This window comes from Drosophila takahashii, chromosome 2R (assembly GCF_030179915.1).
Source record: "Drosophila takahashii strain IR98-3 E-12201 chromosome 2R, DtakHiC1v2, whole genome shotgun sequence".
NCBI classification, from domain to species: domain Eukaryota; kingdom Metazoa; phylum Arthropoda; class Insecta; order Diptera; family Drosophilidae; genus Drosophila; species Drosophila takahashii.
In genome coordinates, this window is record NC_091679.1 from 36592429 (window position 1) to 36610147 (window position 17719).

Sequence of the window (17719 nt, forward strand, 5' to 3'; positions counted from 1 at the left end):
AGAGTTAAGAAATAATAGAAATTATTGATATTTTTTAAATCTGTACGCCTTCTTATTTAAATATAAAAACAAACAAAATAATTTATGACCCATCCAAGCCCAACCAACCCCTGCGTTCCCTTCCACTCGTTCCACAAGGGAGACAATCTCTTAGCTTGCCTTCACTCCTATCGAAAACTGCTATTTGGAAAGCGATGGCAAAACTATCGGTGGAGGCCAATCAGTTTTCTTAAATTGTAGATACATTTATATGTGTTTGTGCTTTAAGAATTAAATATTGTATGCCTTTTGCAAGGTGCGTATACGAAATGGGCTGCTACCGCATCAAAATCCGGTAGTCCGGCAGGTCGAGAGCGTTTTCCGTTTGCCCGTGCGAATGGGCCGTGAAAAGTGTGTGTGTGTACACACATATTTTGTAAATGCAGTGGGACATACAGACAAGTGCATACACATACGCATAAGCATAAGCACCTTAAAAATATATTTCCTTACTGAATCGCCGAAAATAGTGTGATGTGTGGAGACTAATGGACCTTAACTATCCCATTTTGCAGGCCGACGCGAATGCCCGATAGAACCGACCACAGGCATGAATCGTAGGGGTTTAAACGCTGGCAATACGATGACTTCTCAAGCGAACATTGACGACGGCAGCTGGAAGGCGGTCAACGAGGGCGGCTCCATGCTGCCCGCGTCCAATGCGGCCTCCCTCAATCCGGACGGGAGCAACCAGAGCGGCGGCTTCCCCCAGGGCGGCCTGCCGTACAACTCCGGCGGCAATCCGTATCCGCCCGCCGGCCAATCCTCGCCAGCCGGCAACCAGTCCATCGTGTTCCAGAACTCCAACCAGCCTGGCTCGAACACACCTCAGTATACCTCCTCACCTGCTCCCTCGGGCTCATCGACACCCGGACCTGTTGGTGCGCAGAACATTCCCGGCAACTATCCGCAATCGGCGACGGCGGGCAACTTTAATGGTCCCGTGGGCGGACCCTTCGGATCGCCCTCCTCGGGACTGGGCCAGTTCTCGCGGCCGGCCAGTTCGGGAACTCCGTTCAATAGCGGCCAGGCCGGGCACTTCTCATCGCCGACGGTCTTTGGCGTTGGCGGGCAATTCAATCCGATGCCGCCGGCATCGCCATTTGGCCACGGAGGCAATCACCCCATGATGGGCGGACCGCAGCAGATGGAGCGCATCGATCAGGGCTTCAGGCGGCACAATTCCTACTTCAGTCACACGGAGCACCGGGTGTTCGAGCTGAACAAGCGGCTGCAGCAGCGCAACGAGGAGAGCGACAACTGCTGGTGGGACTCGTTCACCACGGAATTCTTCGAGGACGACGCCCGGCTGACCATATTGTTTTGCCTGGAGGACGGCCCCAAGCGGTACACCATCGGTCGGACGCTCATCCCGCGCTTCTTCCGCAGCATATACGAGGGCGGCGTCTCGGATCTGTACTTTCAGCTGAAGCACGCCAAGGAGTCGTTCCACAACACGTCCATCACGTTGGACTGCGACCAGTGCACGGTGATCACGCAGCACGGCAAGCCCTTCTTCACAAAGGTCTGCGCCGACGCAAGACTGATCCTGGAGTTCATGTACGATGACTACATGCGCATCAAGTCGTGGCACATGACCATCAAGGGACACCGCGAGCTCATTCCAAGGTCCGTGATCGGCACCAGTTTGCCGCCCGATCCGATGCTGCTAGATCAAATCACCAAGAACATCACGCGGGCCGGCATCACGAACTCCACCCTCAACTATCTGCGCCTGTGCGTCATCCTCGAGCCGATGCAGGAGCTGATGTCGCGGCACAAGGCGTACGCCCTGAGTCCGCGCGATTGCCTAAAGACCACGCTGTTCCAGAAGTGGCAGCGAATGGTGGCTCCGCCGGGCAAGAAGGATCCACAGCGACCACCTAACAAAAGGCGCAAGCGGAAGGGCTCAAACTCGGGTGGCGGCAACAATTCGAACACGCCGCCCGTGACGAACCAAAAGCGCTCCCCCTCCGGCCCCAGCTTCTCCCTCTCCTCGCAGGACGTGATGGTGGTCGGCGAACCGACGCTGATGGGCGGCGAGTTTGGCGAAGAGGACGAACGGCTGATCACCCGGCTGGAGAACACGCAATACGACGGAACCAATGCCGTGGAGCATGATAATCACACCGGCTTCGGGCACGCCGACTCGCCCATCTCTGGCTCGAATCCGTGGAGCATCGACCGGGCGGGAGCCATCCCGGCCAGCCCTGGGAACGGGGCTGCCCCGCAGAACAACGCGAATATATCTGACATAGACAAAAAGAGCCCCATTGTATCGCAATAGAAATTAATAAAACATAATATTTCGCTATATTGTCAAATGTATTTTCATACTTGCATGTAAAAATATTTAAATAAAGCTTTCAAGTTTTAGGAAATGTATATAAGACATACATACATATTAAATCTATATAATTGTACTTTAAGTCGTCTATTCTACACACTATTCTATTATATAATTAAACCGTAGATTACTTCTGTTCTTGTCTTGACTGCCTTGCAAAAGTACTTAATGTGTTGTTTTAGTAAAACATAACTTTTAAGCACAACGCAAAAACATTGAAAGCTCTTTATTTACATGCTATCGTATGGAACAGCAGGTGCTGTCTTGTTTAATGGGATTAAATCTTAGATCATTTGAAACATGTTACTTAATAGAAATTCGAAATTAAGTAATTACAAAGTCTGTGCTTATATGGAATATAACGACATCTCTTGAGATATCTGAAATTATAATCGCATTATTTACCGATTCCATACCCAACCCATGATTTTATCAAGCCCAGCTCCCTTTGCGCATGCACGTATATCTATGGGATACACAGATACACAGTTTCTGCTCCACATTCAGTTATACTACACAGTCGCGGGTTCAAGAAGGATGCTATTTCTAAATAAAAACCGAGTGCTTTCTTTGCTCCTTAATTTTATTTTCATAATTATTTTAATTTCGTCAAGTGTCCAAGCAGATGAGAGAAACATTAACAAACTGCTGAACAACCAGGTGGTAGTCAGTCGTCAAATTATGTGCATACTCGGAAAAAGCGATTGCGATTCGCTGGGTTTGCAGCTAAAAGGTAATAAAAATAGGCAAACTCTCGATTTTTATTATTATTTCAAAAAGGAAGACTGTCATTTACGAAATAACTTTGCGTTTTCCAAGTTATAATACATCATTACTGATATTTCAGCTGCCCTGCCAGAAGTCATAACCCGAAAATGCAGGAACTGCTCCCCACAACAGGCTCAAAAGGCGCAAAAGCTGACCACATTCTTACAGACCAGATACCCGGACGTTTGGGCCATGCTTCTAAGAAAGTACGATAGTGCCTAAATATGGCAATTAAATGTTCTTCTCATGCATCGAATATAATAAATTAGTCCCGACATCATCCTTGATTTCTCCATTAATGGGATTTTCTTTGGAGTTAGACAACTGAAAGGAAACCCTCTCCTTCAAATGAAACATTGCTTTATACACATGACTGTATTGTTACATCTTATTATTACATAAACTCTAAAAGTACGTCTTTAAAGGGGCCCGGCCATCATCATTTACTGTGGCTCTCCAGATAGACCGTTGCATTGTCCACGCCCAAGAACTGGTGTATACTCAGGGTGGACAGCATCTTCATCTGGCCCTGATAGAGCACATCGGCGATGATCTTCTCCGCGTAAATAGCCTGGGTTCCGTCCATCGAGCGCAGCTTGTGGGCGATGATTTTTCCAAAGTTCGAAAAGTGATCGTCCAGCTGACTGTCGGCGCTTTTTAGAGCCAGCGAGAAGAGTCGTTCGAAGTCGATGGTGGAGATGTCGGCCCGGAATTTCCCGGCCGGCGGTTCGTTGTCCTCCGAAATTTGCGAGGAGACCGAGGAAGACCTTTTCCGGGTTATCATGTGATTGGGTTTCTGGCTCTGGTTGTTATTCAGTTTCAGCTGGCTCTGGGCGGCAATGCGTTTGCAAGGCGGCGATTCGGAGTCGCCACCGGGGGGCGGGGACTTAATGGCCATGGTGTCGGGAACGGATTTTCTACGGGCGGACAGTAGCCGGTTGTTCGCAGGCACCACGATCTCGACCTCCTTGATGGTGGCGCCACCAGCATGGTTGTTTGCATTCACTGTCTTAATACTGATAACGGGGTCAGCGGCAACGGCGGCGGCGGCGGCCTCCTCGAAGATGTTGGCACAGAATTCGTTGGCGCTGTTGTTCGGCGACAGCTTGCTCGCATCCGCCGACTGGACTTTCGGGGGCTTGGGAAGACTCTCCGCGTCGGAGAACTCGTCGCAGTTCTCCGGCTGCACCAACTGCACGGAGCCGCCATCCAGGCAGCCCGACTGATCGCGCTTGCACTTCTTGTCGCCGGGAATCTCCTCGTCCTTCAGGAACATCAGGGACTCGAAGTAGCGCCGCTTGGGACAGTAGGGCTCGTACTTCTCGCCCTTTTTCTTGACCTCGTTGTACTTCCTTAACTGATGACGAAATGCACAGCGCAGATTGTTTATCTTTTGCTTTGTTCGCTCCACATTGTACATTTCCCCGTGCTTGGTGGCCACATCTATCAGCTTCGCATAGGCCTCCTGGCGGCGACTGCGGTTCCTGAAGTCGGCCGAGTCTGCCTTCCAAAGGCATGGATTGCATTTGTATTCCTCTATGAAATCGTCTATAAAGTCCATTTTTGTTTACTAAATGAAAAACACTGTAGTTAACGGGCCACCTAGGGTATGCTTGTGTGCGTGTGGGCTTGTGTGTGTGGCATCAATAACTATCGTTCCGTTCCCCGAATGAAACATTCGGAACTGGAACAAAAAATAGCTTGGGACGTGGTTAACGGCACAATTTTGGTATTTTTTAAATTGGTTTAATATAAAAAAAATAATAACAGAATTTAGAATACAATTTTTAAAGTAAACAGAACGCTGTTCAGTTCTTTTGTTTTTAGTTTTGTGCTTTTTTAATTTACTTATATATTGTTATTTTTATTGCATTATTGTAATCTTTCATAGGGATTGCCAAGGGATAGCAACAAGGGAGTTAAATTAGTACTTAAATACTTTTAAATTACATTTACATTTGTAACGCCCAAATTAATTTTTAGCAGTGAGAATAATCGATAGTCTGAAGTCACCGATAGCATCGAATAGTAATCGATATTTGTTCCAGCCCAATTCGGCTCTCCTAGTAAACATATAATTTAACGAAACGGAATAAATATATAAATAAATATGAGTGGAGCTCACAGAGAGGCGATTCAAAAGCAGATCCACCAGGACTGGGCGAACAGGGAATACATCGAAGTGATAACGGCCAGCATAAAGCGAATTACCGACTTTCTGAACTCTTTCGGTAAGAAAACATGAAGCACCCACATTTTCTCGCATATGTATGGGTGTATTTGCTCGGACTTGAATTAATGACCGTATAAACAGTATTACTAACAAATCTCTATCATTGCCATTGGCTTTATTTACTCGGATTTTATGTCAATAAAAAGCAAATAAAGCCGTTGCATTGTGCGAAAAATTGATAAATAGATTTATGTACTTGTGTTTCTGTATACGAAGTTTAATTCTCCTAAGGGAAGTCGGTGTTTATCTTCTCTGGATTACTCACTGAAGTTCAGTACATATTATCGGTTTAAATTTGGTTCACATAATGCTGTGATAAATGATAAATAAACGAGAGAAAATTGACTTCGGCAAGTCATGAAGATTTGTTACATATGTTCGTATATAAGACCTTAATTAGAGTACATGAACTGAGTGACGGTGATAGAGATCAAAAATATATATTGTTTATAGGGAAAACCATTTTTCATCCTGTCAGTATGTTTCTTACACTCTGCAAGACTTTTAATATTTAAGTTGTATATATATATACCTAATATTTGTTTTTTTCATAATTAAAATTTCAAAATTACAAAAAATGACAATATTTGAATATTCCTAAAATATTTCACTTTGATAACACAACGCTTGCATTGTATCTCCTTTTAGATATGTCCTGTCGCTCCCGTCTGGCGGTTCTAAATGAAAAACTAACGATCCTTGAGCGACGCATAGACTATTTGGAGGCCTGTGTCGCCCAAGGGGAAACCCTAACGTAAATGCTGCCCCACAATTTTACACTAAGCTTTGTACATTTATAAGATAATTAAAAAATACTGATATAATATTTAATTTTCTTTCGATTTACGATGTGAATTTGCCGTGACATTAATAATTCTTACTACATTGTTCGTTCTTTGAAGGACGGTATTTCATGGTTGAGTTACTTGCCGGCCATTGGTTTCGTTTCATTGCCCCTTTTAAGAATAATATAAGTAATAAACTCAGAAGCAAGACGGACACGCGATGTTTTTGCCAACTAGCCGTAGCTGCCTTTATTTGCAATGTTAATGCAAATCGGCTTGCCATATATAAACTGTATATTAAGGTCTAGACGTAATCTAGTGACTGGTTTTTTTAAGACTTTAATTGTCTTTAGATTAGTCATCATTAAATTACCATGAGACTAGACTAAATTGCGGCATTTAACTGAATTAATTGATATGACTTCTGATACTTGTAGATCCCCCTCTCGATAACTAAGTATTCTAAATGCGTAGAGTACAAAACAAATCTCTTTATTCGACGCACGATCGTAAACAGAATTTTGATTAACAGATAGACCTAATTAACAGTGCATATAACAATATGTTTCCGGGATCGGGATCATCGGGAGTTACACCTTGATTCCGGACTCAGCGGCGGTTGCGCGGTAACGCTTGATGTAGATTTCCTCGGGATCGAACTTGGCCTGCAGCTGCTTCCACTCCTCGGGCTTGTTGTCGATAATATAGCGGATGACCTTGTCGGTATTCTGGCGCTGCTTCTCGCTGCACTTGCTGCACTCGGTCTTCAGGGCGTCGGGCAGGGACTTCTTGAGCTCCCGACCCTCCGGTGTGCACTTTCCGGTGTCAATCAGGCACTTGAAGTAGTTGCCGAAGAGTCGGTCCGACTTCAGGATTTCGTCCACATCGATGTTGTCGTACTTGGTGGTGTACTTATCATCGGCGGCGACCAGAACCACTCCGAGGACGAGAAGCGCAATAATCATCTTCATGTTGATGGTTTCTATGGAAAAAATTGGGGTAAACATTCATCATTAATCAGCACATTTTGTTGGACTCGTTAGTGGGTCTGTCGGTTAACCAGTTTTTTATTCGGGGGATTTTAATAGACGCTGGAAATCTTTTTAGTAGCTACTGCATTCGCAAAATGTGTTTCTATCAGATATGTATGCAAATGAATGCATAGCAAACGCCACTTTGTATGCGTATCTGAAACACATTTATTGACAAAAAAGATGTCACTGTTTACACGCGAGAAAACTGGTTGTCCGTGGGATATGATTCGAACTATATGAACGGTGGTCTTACAATGGGAGTTCGACTTTTAGCGACTACGAATCGAAGTAGATAGATGTGAAGCAATTCAGCTGCTGGAACTAACTGAGAAATGTTTCTATGGAGTGCGCTTTTATACCTGGGCCAACTTTTTTGCCTGGGATTGAACTTCAAGTGTAATACACGCGTCGCATTGTAAGCCTGTATTCGGGCTGAGTTCGTATCCATATGGGATTGCACACACTTTAGACTTTGAAGCGCAAATCGCTATTGCTGAAAAGTCAACCCAGTGATTAGTCAATCGTCGTTATAAATTTATATAATATATATGCGATAGTTATACATACTTAATTTGACATTACCATTAGGCAGGTGACGTCTGTGTACTAAACGGCGATCGAAAGTCGGGCTGTGAGGGATTCGCAACTACTATTTACGGGCAAACATAATAAAAATGTATTTGTTTATCGAATTTAACGAACCTATTAACGATTTCCATTAGCAATTTCTCATTTATTACACTTAAGGGGTGTGCAAAGTGACCCTTCAGATGTCGTACTTAAAGATTTAATAGTTCTCGGAACAATTAGAATCTTTCCATTATTTCTCGATTCAAAACTGAGTCAGACTTGTCATGTTCCAGAAGCTAAGCGGAAATAAATTCAGACTACTGGGAGGTTTAAAGTTTAAACCCGGAATTGTTGGCCGTAAATTATCCAAAACAAAAAATGCAAACCAAACGTTAAGCATAAAATATACTTTTTTTTTATTAAGTTGTATTGTAGTTACAAATAGTGAAATGTAAAAAGTAACAAACACTTATACATTTTAGAAATCTGTACAAGGAAAGTAGTCGTCGACCTGTAGACCTCTCGAGTAATGGTAATTTCGTCTATTTAGGATTCCTAGATGCAACTTGAACTTTAGGCTTAAACCTTGTGTGTCTGTTGTTGTGTGTTTCAAAATAAATTGTCAGGAGGCAGTTATCAGTACTGGATCAGTGCGCAGGAACAAATCATAATTGAGCCTGGGCGGGACGCTTGCGTTGGAATATAGTTTCGATGGTGGAGAAGACGTCGCTGGACTTCTTGGCGGCGTCGACCTTGAAATGCAGACCCCTCAGGCCGTAGTAGTCGACCAAGGGCCTCGTCTGCTTATGATATGCTTCCAATCGCTTCTTCAGAGCCTCGGCGTTGTCATCGCTGCGACGGATTAGAGGTTCTCCGGTTACCTGTGGATTGTTAAAAGGCTCAGTAATCTAGTAAATTTTACGAATATTCCACAGAGATACTAACATCATCCGTCATTGGCTTCTTGGGAGGGGCAAACTCATCGTGATAGGACCGCCCGCTGGCCAGATGGATCAAACGGCCAGTGATTCGCCGCACCAACAGACTGTCGTCGATGGCAAACTCAATGACAGCATCCAAATTAGTTTTCCTCTTGTCCAGCAATGTGTCGAGCTGAAAAGACCAGATTAAATGGCTTAAGTAACCGGAATACACAGAGTACTTAAAGTCTAACTACCTTCTCGGCCTGAACGACAGTCCTGGGGAATCCGTCCAGGAGGAATCCGTTCTTGCACTCGGGCTTATCCAGGTTGGAGTCGATCATGTCCACCACCAGGTCATCAGAGACCAGCTTGCCGGCATCCATGACCTTCTTCAACTCAGCTCCCAGCTTGGAACCGGACGAAATCTCCGCCCGCAGCATGTCGCCAGTGGACAGGTGGCAAACGCAGAACTTCTCCTTCAGGAGGGGAGCCTACAAAGAGGGAATAATTAAAAACATTGATAAGTTTCAGTTAAAGCTAATCAATTCGGCACCACTCATATCACAAAGGTCGGCAATTAGCGTGAATCGCTAGATAAGATGCATTCTTGGCGGCCAAGAAAGTTCTGGTGGGTTTTTAATAGCCTGGGCCTGCATAATACCCACTTGATTGCTCTAAGGTGCCCTCATTTAATTCGTTTCATCTCGCCAATCTTTTCACTTGATTCAGGGTCAAATGACTTCTTCGCACATGTGTATCTATGTATATTTTATTCATATTGGGATACATAACTTTGTGGCTACATATCTACTGTTATATAAGTCATCCTTTTGTTAACTGGGTTTATCCCGATATTTGCAAACAATAATCCCGCGCATTTGTACACGTTGTATTTATTTATAGACCATGTAGCGTCCATGTCACTAAAAACACACATCATTATGTAACTTTGGACCCACCTGCGTTCCCTTGCCGGATCCCGGCGGCCCCAGGAGAATCGCGTTGATTCCAATGTTTTGGGGCTCATATCGCTCCACTGGTACAGCTGCATTCGGCGCCATGGTTAACTATATATGCTCGACTGATTCTTCGGTCCGGTCCTAATTCATAGCTAAACGGAGCCAGAAATGAAGGTTAAAGATAAGAAACAAGAGGAGAAACCACTCACACGAAGCACCCTGTTCAATAGAGACCACGGAATCGGCGTGTTCCCACTCCGCCGCATCAACCTATCGATAACATTTTCACATCCCATCAAAAATAATATAAAAATAAATATTTATGATTTTTAAAAACTATCCTTCTAAACAGGTGATAGCTTACATTTAAGAAATGTATTTTTATTTTTACTAATTACTGAAAATTCAATCTCCGATTCCATTGCAACACACTATTGTTCCTTTCCCATTTCTGAAATATTCCAACATCTCATTATTCGTTCCATTAATTTTTAATATTACTATAACAATTTTATTTATTCTGGAATTCGCGTATTACAGTTTCCATGATACATTTTAATATTGCCCTCGCACCGGAAATATGCATCGAAAATGTCGCTGTAGCCGTGATCCTTCCACCAAGTGCAGAGCTGTGAATTAAAAATTAATTTCCTTTAAAATAGTCCAAGTAAGTGGTGTGTTTTACATACTTGTCGGTTCCAAATGCAGTCCAGTCTATAGATCAAATTTGGGTACTCGTAGCCCAGGAGCGTGAAGAAGTCCTGGTCCCCGAGATGTCCCTTGAACGAGTACTTGGCGACCAGGGTGTGCACCTCTGAATGAGTCAGTTTCTCCAGATAGGATTTCGAGTTCCTGATGCGGTTCAGGAGCAGCAGAACCACCCCGGAATTCAGGCCAGGATAACCGTGATGAATATGACTATGTTGGTTGCCCATTTCGTTGTTCGTCATCGGATAGTAGGGATTGCCGAAACTGGTCTTCGGATATCTCACGCGATAGCGGTACAGGATATGGCGATAAACGGGCGTCAGTTCCGGAGCGAGTCCGTAAAGCTGGTGCGGCAGAAAGTTGTCGAACTCCTGGAACAGCAGTCGGACGTCGGATCGGAAGACTATATCACAATCTAGCAGAATGGCTCTGTTCAGGCTCCTATCGGCGATTCTATGCAGGCCGAGGGATAGGAAAAACAGCGAGTCGCTGTAGTACGAGTTTGGGGCTGAGCTGAAGTAGGGAGACAGCTTAGCGGCTATATCCTGTATGATGCTAGAGCAGACCTTCACATCGTATATGGTGTAAATGACCGTTCGCCGGAATCTCCGTATCTGCCGCTGCAGGATCTCCAGCACCGAAGTTTGACTCTCGCTGTCCGTAATCACATGCAAGTGCAACTGGGCACTGGTGTGCTTCAGCAGGCTGTGAGCGAACAGATCGAACTTCAGGTTCAGATGGTAGTTCTCCCGGGTATAGATAACAAATATGTTGTAGTCCGAGGCGAAGCCATTCAGGTGCGAGCCCAACTCCAGCTGGGCGGAGGAGTAGTTAAGCAGATAGTGCGTTGGCCTCAGGACCGGAGGAACTGCCGGGGTCGTGGCCTGGATATCCGGATATCTGCCCGCCTCCTGTTTCTCCGCACTCGAGAGCTTATTCAGACGACTCGAAAGGAAGGCCGAAAGGATATTGCCGCGAACCAAGAGATGCGTATTGGCGAAAACAATTAGAACGCACATACAAATAAATATTAACAAGAGAACTAGCTTCTTTTGCCACCTGCAACGCAGCAGGGTCCATGTCCAGCCCTTCGGCTTCTGGCGGATCGAGTTCCGCCGATTGATGATCAGGGTCACATTCTCCTGATCCTCCAACAGTTGCGATTTACACTTCATTCCGTACATATTTATGTCCGCCGGAAACGTCTTATGTTTCTGGCTGATTAAAGTCTTAAAGCTGTTCTTGGCCATTTCGAAATCGAAATCGAAATCAGTGAAGGCGCACCTATTGTAACAATATTGTAACGAACATATCATATATCAAGTACGCATCCCAACGTTAGAAAACACTAAACGGAAACTCTGAGCAGACTAGTAGAAGCGCACAGAACATTTTTGAACTTAATTAAACTAGATCGATAAAGCAAAAGCACGGCGTAAAAATCAATGCAATGCAAAAAGTCGTTTGGGGGCAGTGAGACCGTTATTATAAGTACGAAAATTACTGAACCTATCGAAAGGCCCCAATTTTTTGGTAAAAATATATGAGTAATTTTAGATAACAGAAATAATTTTAAAACCAAAAACGGGTGTTTCCAAAGCTAAGGAAAATATTTAAACTACTATTAATTTCCAAAATAATTTAAATGTTTTTTATCGATTACTACCGATAGGCACATAATCTTAATCACTATAAATCTAAATCATGCGCAGAAGTACATTTTTTATCAGTATAAGTACATGTTATGGTTGTTCCAGAGTTACAAAGCCACTGGACCTACGCTGAGAAAAAATGTAAAAGTTAGAGCCTTCAACGGACCTTCAAGAATTCCACTGGAGACGAGCATTTTTGGAAAGGCAAAACAATGGACTGCCACCATCGCATTGAGGTGCCCTTGCGGGCCGGAAAGAAAATGAAGAAAAGACGTGAACTGGACGCCCTGATAGCCTCCCAGTCGTCCTCGTCCAAGAGAGCCAACCGGAGAGTCCCCGGAGCCACCAATTCCCAGGACAAACTGCTCTCGGTCTCGACCGATGACCCTGAGGATTACGCATGGGTAAGCAATTTACTATATTTACATCGCCCACTCAAGGTTAGCTGTATTTGTATCTATGTATCTGAGCCTGCCCGATTTAACTCTCCCCAACTTATGCGTGTTTCAAGATACATATTCGTTAGGAATAATGTATATAATTAATAATATTTCTTGTACCCCGGCAAACAAAGAACGAAAAATGTAGCAACTCAATAATATTGCGTTCTTTCCAGACGAATGTCGCTGGATCCAGTCGCCGTAGTCATCGGAAAATTGCCTATTTCCGCATGTGCGGCCCCCTTTTATTGGGAATTATTGGCCTATTAATTGTGGGTATTTTGTACTGGCTCTATTTCGATCTGCGTCAGCAACTCACCGATTATCGTCAGAAGATCGAAGAGGGTACGTAACAAGCAAGTGTTTTACATACAATTTATTAATTACATAAGCTTGTAGTCTCTGCTATGAGCAAAAACTTTCCAGACACCCTGCAAAGGTGGCACGAGACTTCGTCTTACCTCCTAAAAAATCAGACGGCCGTCATTTCGGAAATAAACGAACTGCAAAAGACTATGGAGAGTCTAAGGAACAATTTTAGCAATCTGGAGACAGCTGTGGCAGCCCAAAGAAACCACGGAAAGGATGAGAAGTTGGTGGCCGACTTTGGGGCCAAGATAGAAGCCGTGGCTACCGATATTGAGGCCATCAAAGAACACTATAATAAGTACAACGAGGTTCAGAAAACCTTACAGGCCGACACAGAAGCTTTAAAGGTAAGCTTGACTCTCCATTTTTTCGAACATCATCTTGAATAACGATTATTATAACTTTTCAGGTCAACCTCTCGCAATTACCAACGCTTCAAGCCAACGCTTTGCCCGCCAATTTATCGGAAGATATTGCTGCCCTGAACAAAACTACTCTTGATTCCTTTAAACTATTGGCCAACGATCTAAAGGATGTGAATAATACCCTAAGTCAAACAACGAAAATGCTCGGCGAGGAAGTATCTCTGCATAAGGTAAACTCATGCAAAAGTGTGTGTTATCAGTGCTAATAAATATAATTTATTGCAGACGAAAATAGACGACTTGCTGGATCGATCGGAAAACATTACGTCCCATGTGGCCACAATAAGTAACAGTTGGCCGGAATATAAGCAGAAAGTAACCAGCTTCGATGAGTCTATAGATAAAATTGAAAAAGAGGTAAGTCGATATCGGAACAGGAAACCTCAAGATTAACCAATATTTATTAACCCCAGATAACGCTAACAAACAGTAAGAATAGCTTGCTCGCTGCTTCTATGGATCAGCTGAAGAACTTTTGCATTCAGAGCATGGGTAATAAAAAGTCTCCCATCAGTGAAGAAAGCTCAGTAGTCCCCAAGGTATATTTTTAACTAGTACAAAGGATTTGTATCTCTTATTAACTTACCATTTTTACAGCCATTACAGCCTGAAGCGAATGCCGCCAAGCAGGAAATTATAAAGCCGTCTGCAAATGCCACAGTGAAGCTACAGGAATCTATGAAGCTGTAAGCTGTTCTAAGCATTTTTGTAGAGATGCCCGTTGTATTACCAAATTTGTTCGATTCCGTATTTAGCCATTAAGACTTCATGGGTTCCATGTGTCAAAGTCACAGCCAACGATAACTAAATTACATTAAACACACGAAAGCTGCAATGTACATATGGTTCAAAGAGCTATTTAACTTAATGACGAAATAATGGATGATGAAGATGTGCACGTGTGATTTCAGTTAAGTTTACTTTTAAAGTCCGTTTTAGAAAAAGTAACTGTACATAAAGGGGAGTGAAGTAAGATGTAAGTCCAATATTATTCACTTTAGATACACGATATGTATTTTATTTCCACATAATAATAAAATCAAACTAAAGCTCACAAAGTAATTAGTGATTCTCATAGTGCATTTTATTGCATAACTGGTAAGGAAAAAATAAACATAAAATTTAAAACGGGATTACTAGTCACCGTCATACTGATCGTCAAACTCGTCATCATCGTAATCTTCGATATCTTCTGCCACATAGGCCGCCTTCTGTTGTTTCCTCAGAAGCCAAGCCTTGTAGGCCTCCTCCTCCTCAACGGTTGGATCACTGGCCTCTATAAAGTCCTCGGCATCGTGTGGATACTCCTCCTGCACCATTGGCAAATGCTTGAAGGGGATGTTGCGGGCGTAGTACTTGTGGCCCCAGCCCAAGTATATCGATTCGCAGGTCTTCTCAAAGATAAAGGTATAGGCACCCGGCCAGATGTTCGATTGCATCAGAAGCATTCGCTCCTTTTGATTTGTATACTTGCTGGTCAAGCGGACTAGCCAAGGAACCGGTACCTCAGGGTTCATATCATTGGCACACGAGGACAGGATACTGGGACCTATTTCGGGTTGATTGAAGCCCTCGATCATACCCTCCTCCTCGCCCTCTTCCTCGCCTTCCTCCTCCTCCTCCTCTTCCTCCAGCTCCTCTTCCATCTCGCCCATCATTTGCATTTTCAAGTAGAGAGCGAGGGCCTTCTCTCTTTCCTTGCGGGCCTTCTCCTCGTCGTACCAAACGACTCGGCCCTGCTGGTTAAGGATATTCGAACGTACATGAACCCAGGCTACGGGAGTGGCCAGAGATCCTAGTGGTTCTGCCTCGTATTTCTCGTTCTTCAAGAGTATTACGTCGTTATCTAAAAATTAAAAGGGGTATGTTGTAATTATACCCGTTACTCGTATAGTAAAAGGGTATATTATATTCGTGCAAAAGTAAGTAAAGTAAATGTAACAGCTAGAAGGAAGCATTTCCGACCCTATATATTCTTGATCAGGGTCACTAGCCGAGTCGATATAGCCATGTCCGTCTGTCCGTCTGTCTGTCTGTCCGTATGAACGCTCGGATCTCGGAAACTATAAAAGCTAGAAGATTAACATCTTGCATACAGATTCTAGGAGTTCCTACGCAGCGCAAGTTTGTTTCAAAAGGGTGCCACGCCCCCTCTAACGCCCACAATAGCTTATATACGATTTTAAAAATATCAATATTTCGGAAAAGTAAAAATGCAGTCTTATTGTGTTTGTGAATACCTTTCGAAATATAGAAGAAATTTTTTAAATCGGACCATTCGTTAAAAAGTTACGGCGGATCAAAGTTTTTATCTCCTTCGCACTCCCTTTAGCTGAGTAACGGGTATCTGATAGTCGGGGCACCCGACTATAGCGTTCTTTCTTGTTTTAATTATGATACAATACAAACCTTCTATTTCCTCCTCTTCACCCTCATTGATCTCCTCCTCCTCTTCTTCTTCCTCCTCCTCCTCGCCTTCATCGTCTTCCTCGCCATCGAACAGCCGCTTCTCCTTTTTGGTCATCCGCCTGTAGTAACCCACCGGTGCAATATAGGTACCAGCAGTGATACGACCTATCAAGGTCCTTAGGTAATGCTTCTCCTTTCCGGGAAAGCATGGGTAAGATATTACGTCCGCTTCCAGGTCGCCGGTAAGGAACTTTTTGATCTGCCTGGACACTGCAATCTGCCGTGGCGTCACGATGGGCAACTCAATCCAATCGTCAAAGAGCGAGTTCACAACGAAGTAGGAGTACCTATTGGATCCCTGACCAATCAATTCTGGTGGAATATCGTAGAACTCGATTTCCTCAACCAAAGGAACGGCGGCAGCCTTGGGTCTCATTTTCTCCAGCTCTTCTGGCGGAAACTCTTCCCATCCATATATTCCCGGCGTGAGTTCCGGACCAATGTGCGGTGGCAAAGGCTTATCCTCCCTGTCCTTACGCATCTGCAGGGGAACTTGCTTCTCCCGCATCTCTTCCTCCATCATGATCAGGCGAGAGGCTATCTCCTCACGGGTCAGTGAGGCCTCAACTATATAGTAGGAGGCCTTCAGTCCATTGATGCATCCCCAAAATCTGCACTGCATTATCGAGGGATGCGTCTGCAGTCGGTTCATGGCACTGGCCAACTGAAAGATGTCATCGTTGCAGATGCTGAATCCGCATTGTGTCCAGTAGAACTGCAGTTGTTGGACTCGTTCGTTGAAAGTAACGAAATATCGCATGGAATCGTCAATAACAATATGCAGTTCTTCATTTGTCCTTATATCCTCACCGGATAAATCTTCACCCATCAAGTCCTCGCCTTCAATATTGTAGGGCAGCTTTAGAAGAGGTTGAATGGTGTAAGAAATCTATATTTGGTATTACTTAATATTACCTTCATGGATTGGAGAATTTTCTTGGCCACCCGGAAATGACGAACTTCATCGAAAACCCCACTTGGAGGAAAACGTTCTGGTAAATGGAACTTTTGTTCGCGGACGTTTCTGCTGAATTCTTCGAAGAAGTCTATCACATTGGGTGGACGCTCGTCAATCACCCTTTTTATAATATCGCTTAGGTGATCAAATCTGTTCCGATTGAGTAAAATACAAAAATATTTTTATCAGAGCATCAACTATTTTAGATTAGGATATTAAGATATGATAAGGTGTACTTACAAGTTATCCCCACTGAGAGTACTATACTTCTGTAATATTGACTTGGCCACGTTCAATTCATAGCCGATATTCGGGGCTTCGGGAACCGGTGCATCATGGAGCCTACATTCCGAATCAAAGGCGCCAACTGATATGGTGGATGTCGAGGACGAGGATGACGATGTGATAACATTGGAGCACTGTGGAGAACTCTCTTCAACTTCGGGCTTCTCCGGTTTCTTTCTTTTGGGATTGCAAACTGGCGGAAGAGCGAATTGCGAACTGGACGTAGAGTCTAATGAGAAATTTTGGCAAGAATCCTTGTCCATCGTAATATGATAGTGGAACTCTGACTGGTAACGTTAAAAAATTGTGTTGCTTAGCTTGATAGAACGTAATAATTGTAAGCGTAATGTTTGAAAAATTTGTCAAGCTAGAAAGCAGCCTATTTGGTTTTTTAAATTGCTAAATCCTATTTTTAAAGTTTTAAAATATTAATAAATATAACAAAAGCGGAATTTTGAATTTCTGTTCACCCAAGCGCTTTCTTTCTATCGTTATCGATCGACTAGTTTTGAAGACAGTCTTCAGTCGTTACCTTTTAACACACTTGTGAGAACTGGTTTTGCCTGTATGCGTGTTGTTTACATTACATCTGATTCTCAGTTTGTTAGTTGCAAAAAGAAAGTGCTTAAGAAAGTTTTTATTTGTTATTAAACCACATAAAGTATTTACTTTTACTGTTCAACATTAAATATAAGATCGTTTATTCGGTTATGATTGAATCAAATGGCGCAAATTCTGTGTATCTACATTCGAAG

General features: G+C 43.7%; 9 protein-coding genes across 11 annotated transcripts; 4 read left to right on the plus strand and 5 right to left on the minus strand.

Moving 5' to 3' along the window:
- Window positions 1–148: 148 nt before the first annotated feature.
- Window positions 149–2599, plus strand: Chi (LIM domain-binding protein 2 Chi). 2 transcript variants are annotated; one of them, XM_017157933.3, is made up of 2 exons: window positions 149–295; window positions 555–2599. In XM_017157933.3, exon 2 carries the CDS (start codon window positions 590–592, stop codon window positions 2324–2326), a length of 1737 nt encoding a protein of 578 aa, XP_017013422.1. In that variant the 5' UTR covers window positions 149–295; window positions 555–589; the 3' UTR covers window positions 2327–2599. The 2 variants fall into 2 exon arrangements, with proteins under 2 accessions (XP_017013422.1, XP_070068763.1); XM_070212662.1 differs by lacking the exon at window positions 149–295 and adding an exon at window positions 405–441.
- A 280-nt stretch (window positions 2600–2879) lies between these two features.
- LOC108068407 (uncharacterized) lies at window positions 2880–3434 on the plus strand. Its single transcript, XM_017157936.3, has 2 exons — window positions 2880–3119; window positions 3234–3434. Exons 1-2 carry the CDS (start codon window positions 2924–2926, stop codon window positions 3374–3376), a joined length of 339 nt encoding a protein of 112 aa, XP_017013425.2. The 5' UTR covers window positions 2880–2923; the 3' UTR covers window positions 3377–3434.
- Window positions 3435–3514: 80 nt separating this feature from the next.
- On the minus strand, window positions 3515–4809 carry LOC108068405 (uncharacterized). The gene has a single exon (XM_017157934.3). It carries the CDS (start codon window positions 4713–4715, stop codon window positions 3594–3596), a length of 1122 nt encoding a protein of 373 aa, XP_017013423.2. The 5' UTR covers window positions 4716–4809; the 3' UTR covers window positions 3515–3593.
- A 368-nt stretch (window positions 4810–5177) lies between these two features.
- On the plus strand, window positions 5178–6213 carry HSPC300 (haematopoietic stem/progenitor cell protein 300). Its single transcript, XM_017157939.3, has 2 exons — window positions 5178–5385; window positions 6036–6213. Exons 1-2 carry the CDS (start codon window positions 5265–5267, stop codon window positions 6143–6145), a joined length of 231 nt encoding a protein of 76 aa, XP_017013428.1. The 5' UTR covers window positions 5178–5264; the 3' UTR covers window positions 6146–6213.
- A 430-nt stretch (window positions 6214–6643) lies between these two features.
- Window positions 6644–7612, minus strand: EbpIII (Ejaculatory bulb protein III). The gene is made up of 2 exons (XM_017157938.3): window positions 7460–7612; window positions 6644–7154 (listed from the first exon to the last, which is right to left on the minus strand). Exon 2 carries the CDS (start codon window positions 7141–7143, stop codon window positions 6763–6765), a length of 381 nt encoding a protein of 126 aa, XP_017013427.1. The 5' UTR covers window positions 7144–7154; window positions 7460–7612; the 3' UTR covers window positions 6644–6762.
- A 556-nt stretch (window positions 7613–8168) lies between these two features.
- On the minus strand, window positions 8169–9857 carry Ak2 (Adenylate kinase 2). Its single transcript, XM_017157935.3, has 4 exons — window positions 9659–9857; window positions 8954–9190; window positions 8722–8889; window positions 8169–8657 (listed from the first exon to the last, which is right to left on the minus strand). Exons 1-4 carry the CDS (start codon window positions 9758–9760, stop codon window positions 8442–8444), a joined length of 723 nt encoding a protein of 240 aa, XP_017013424.2. The 5' UTR covers window positions 9761–9857; the 3' UTR covers window positions 8169–8441.
- Window positions 9858–10142: 285 nt separating this feature from the next.
- Window positions 10143–11852, minus strand: Xxylt (Xyloside xylosyltransferase). The gene is made up of 2 exons (XM_017158145.3): window positions 10348–11852; window positions 10143–10287 (listed from the first exon to the last, which is right to left on the minus strand). Exons 1-2 carry the CDS (start codon window positions 11680–11682, stop codon window positions 10174–10176), a joined length of 1449 nt encoding a protein of 482 aa, XP_017013634.2. The 5' UTR covers window positions 11683–11852; the 3' UTR covers window positions 10143–10173.
- A 218-nt stretch (window positions 11853–12070) lies between these two features.
- LOC108068499 (EF-hand calcium-binding domain-containing protein 14) lies at window positions 12071–14314 on the plus strand. 2 transcript variants are annotated; one of them, XM_070212663.1, is made up of 8 exons: window positions 12071–12422; window positions 12635–12803; window positions 12858–13174; window positions 13237–13422; window positions 13478–13609; window positions 13666–13791; window positions 13850–13938; window positions 14008–14314. In XM_070212663.1, exons 1-8 carry the CDS (start codon window positions 12231–12233, stop codon window positions 14012–14014), a joined length of 1218 nt encoding a protein of 405 aa, XP_070068764.1. In that variant the 5' UTR covers window positions 12071–12230; the 3' UTR covers window positions 14015–14314. The 2 variants fall into 2 exon arrangements, with proteins under 2 accessions (XP_070068764.1, XP_070068765.1); XM_070212664.1 differs by having other exon boundaries at window positions 13850–14314.
- On the minus strand, window positions 14315–17309 carry Rsph4a (Radial spoke head protein 4a). Its single transcript, XM_017158121.3, has 4 exons — window positions 16920–17309; window positions 16637–16829; window positions 15662–16580; window positions 14315–15098 (listed from the first exon to the last, which is right to left on the minus strand). The coding sequence occupies exons 1-4, from the start codon at window positions 17225–17227 to the stop codon at window positions 14389–14391; spliced, it is 2130 nt and encodes a 709-aa protein (XP_017013610.2). The 5' UTR covers window positions 17228–17309; the 3' UTR covers window positions 14315–14388.
- Window positions 17310–17719: the final 410 nt, after the last annotated feature.

Coding starts and splice junctions, on each gene's coding strand:
- Rsph4a (XM_017158121.3), bottom strand. CDS start 17,227: ATGGACAAGGATTCTTGCCAAAATTTCTCATTAGACTCTACGTCCAGT. Junction 16,830..16,919: donor ACTCTCAGTGGGGATAACTT/GTAAGTACACCT, acceptor CAATCGGAACAG/ATTTGATCACCTAAGCGATA. Junction 16,581..16,636: donor AAATTCTCCAATCCATGAAG/GTAATATTAAGT, acceptor CCTCTTCTAAAG/CTGCCCTACAATATTGAAGG.
- Xxylt (XM_017158145.3), bottom strand. CDS start 11,682: ATGATATGTTCGTTACAATATTGTTACAATAGGTGCGCCTTCACTGAT. Junction 10,288..10,347: donor ACTGCATTTGGAACCGACAA/GTATGTAAAACA, acceptor TTTAATTCACAG/CTCTGCACTTGGTGGAAGGA.
- LOC108068499 (XM_070212663.1), top strand. CDS start 12,231: ATGGACTGCCACCATCGCATTGAGGTGCCCTTGCGGGCCGGAAAGAAA. Junction 12,804..12,857: donor TCGTCAGAAGATCGAAGAGG/GTACGTAACAAG, acceptor ATAAGCTTGTAG/TCTCTGCTATGAGCAAAAAC. Junction 13,175..13,236: donor CCGACACAGAAGCTTTAAAG/GTAAGCTTGACT, acceptor ATAACTTTTCAG/GTCAACCTCTCGCAATTACC.
- Ak2 (XM_017157935.3), bottom strand. CDS start 9,760: ATGGCGCCGAATGCAGCTGTACCAGTGGAGCGATATGAGCCCCAAAAC. Junction 8,890..8,953: donor CTGTCGTTCAGGCCGAGAAG/GTAGTTAGACTT, acceptor TGGTCTTTTCAG/CTCGACACATTGCTGGACAA. Junction 8,658..8,721: donor AGAAGCCAATGACGGATGAT/GTTAGTATCTCT, acceptor AACAATCCACAG/GTAACCGGAGAACCTCTAAT.
- LOC108068407 (XM_017157936.3), top strand. CDS start 2,924: ATGCTATTTCTAAATAAAAACCGAGTGCTTTCTTTGCTCCTTAATTTT. Junction 3,120..3,233: donor GCTGGGTTTGCAGCTAAAAG/GTAATAAAAATA, acceptor CTGATATTTCAG/CTGCCCTGCCAGAAGTCATA.
- LOC108068405 (XM_017157934.3), bottom strand. CDS start 4,715: ATGGACTTTATAGACGATTTCATAGAGGAATACAAATGCAATCCATGC.
- Chi (XM_070212662.1), top strand. CDS start 420: ATGCAGTGGGACATACAGACAA. Junction 442..554: donor GCAGTGGGACATACAGACAA/GTGCATACACAT, acceptor CCCATTTTGCAG/GCCGACGCGAATGCCCGATA.
- EbpIII (XM_017157938.3), bottom strand. CDS start 7,143: ATGAAGATGATTATTGCGCTTCTCGTCCTCGGAGTGGTTCTGGTCGCC.
- HSPC300 (XM_017157939.3), top strand. CDS start 5,265: ATGAGTGGAGCTCACAGAGAGGCGATTCAAAAGCAGATCCACCAGGAC. Junction 5,386..6,035: donor CGACTTTCTGAACTCTTTCG/GTAAGAAAACAT, acceptor ATCTCCTTTTAG/ATATGTCCTGTCGCTCCCGT.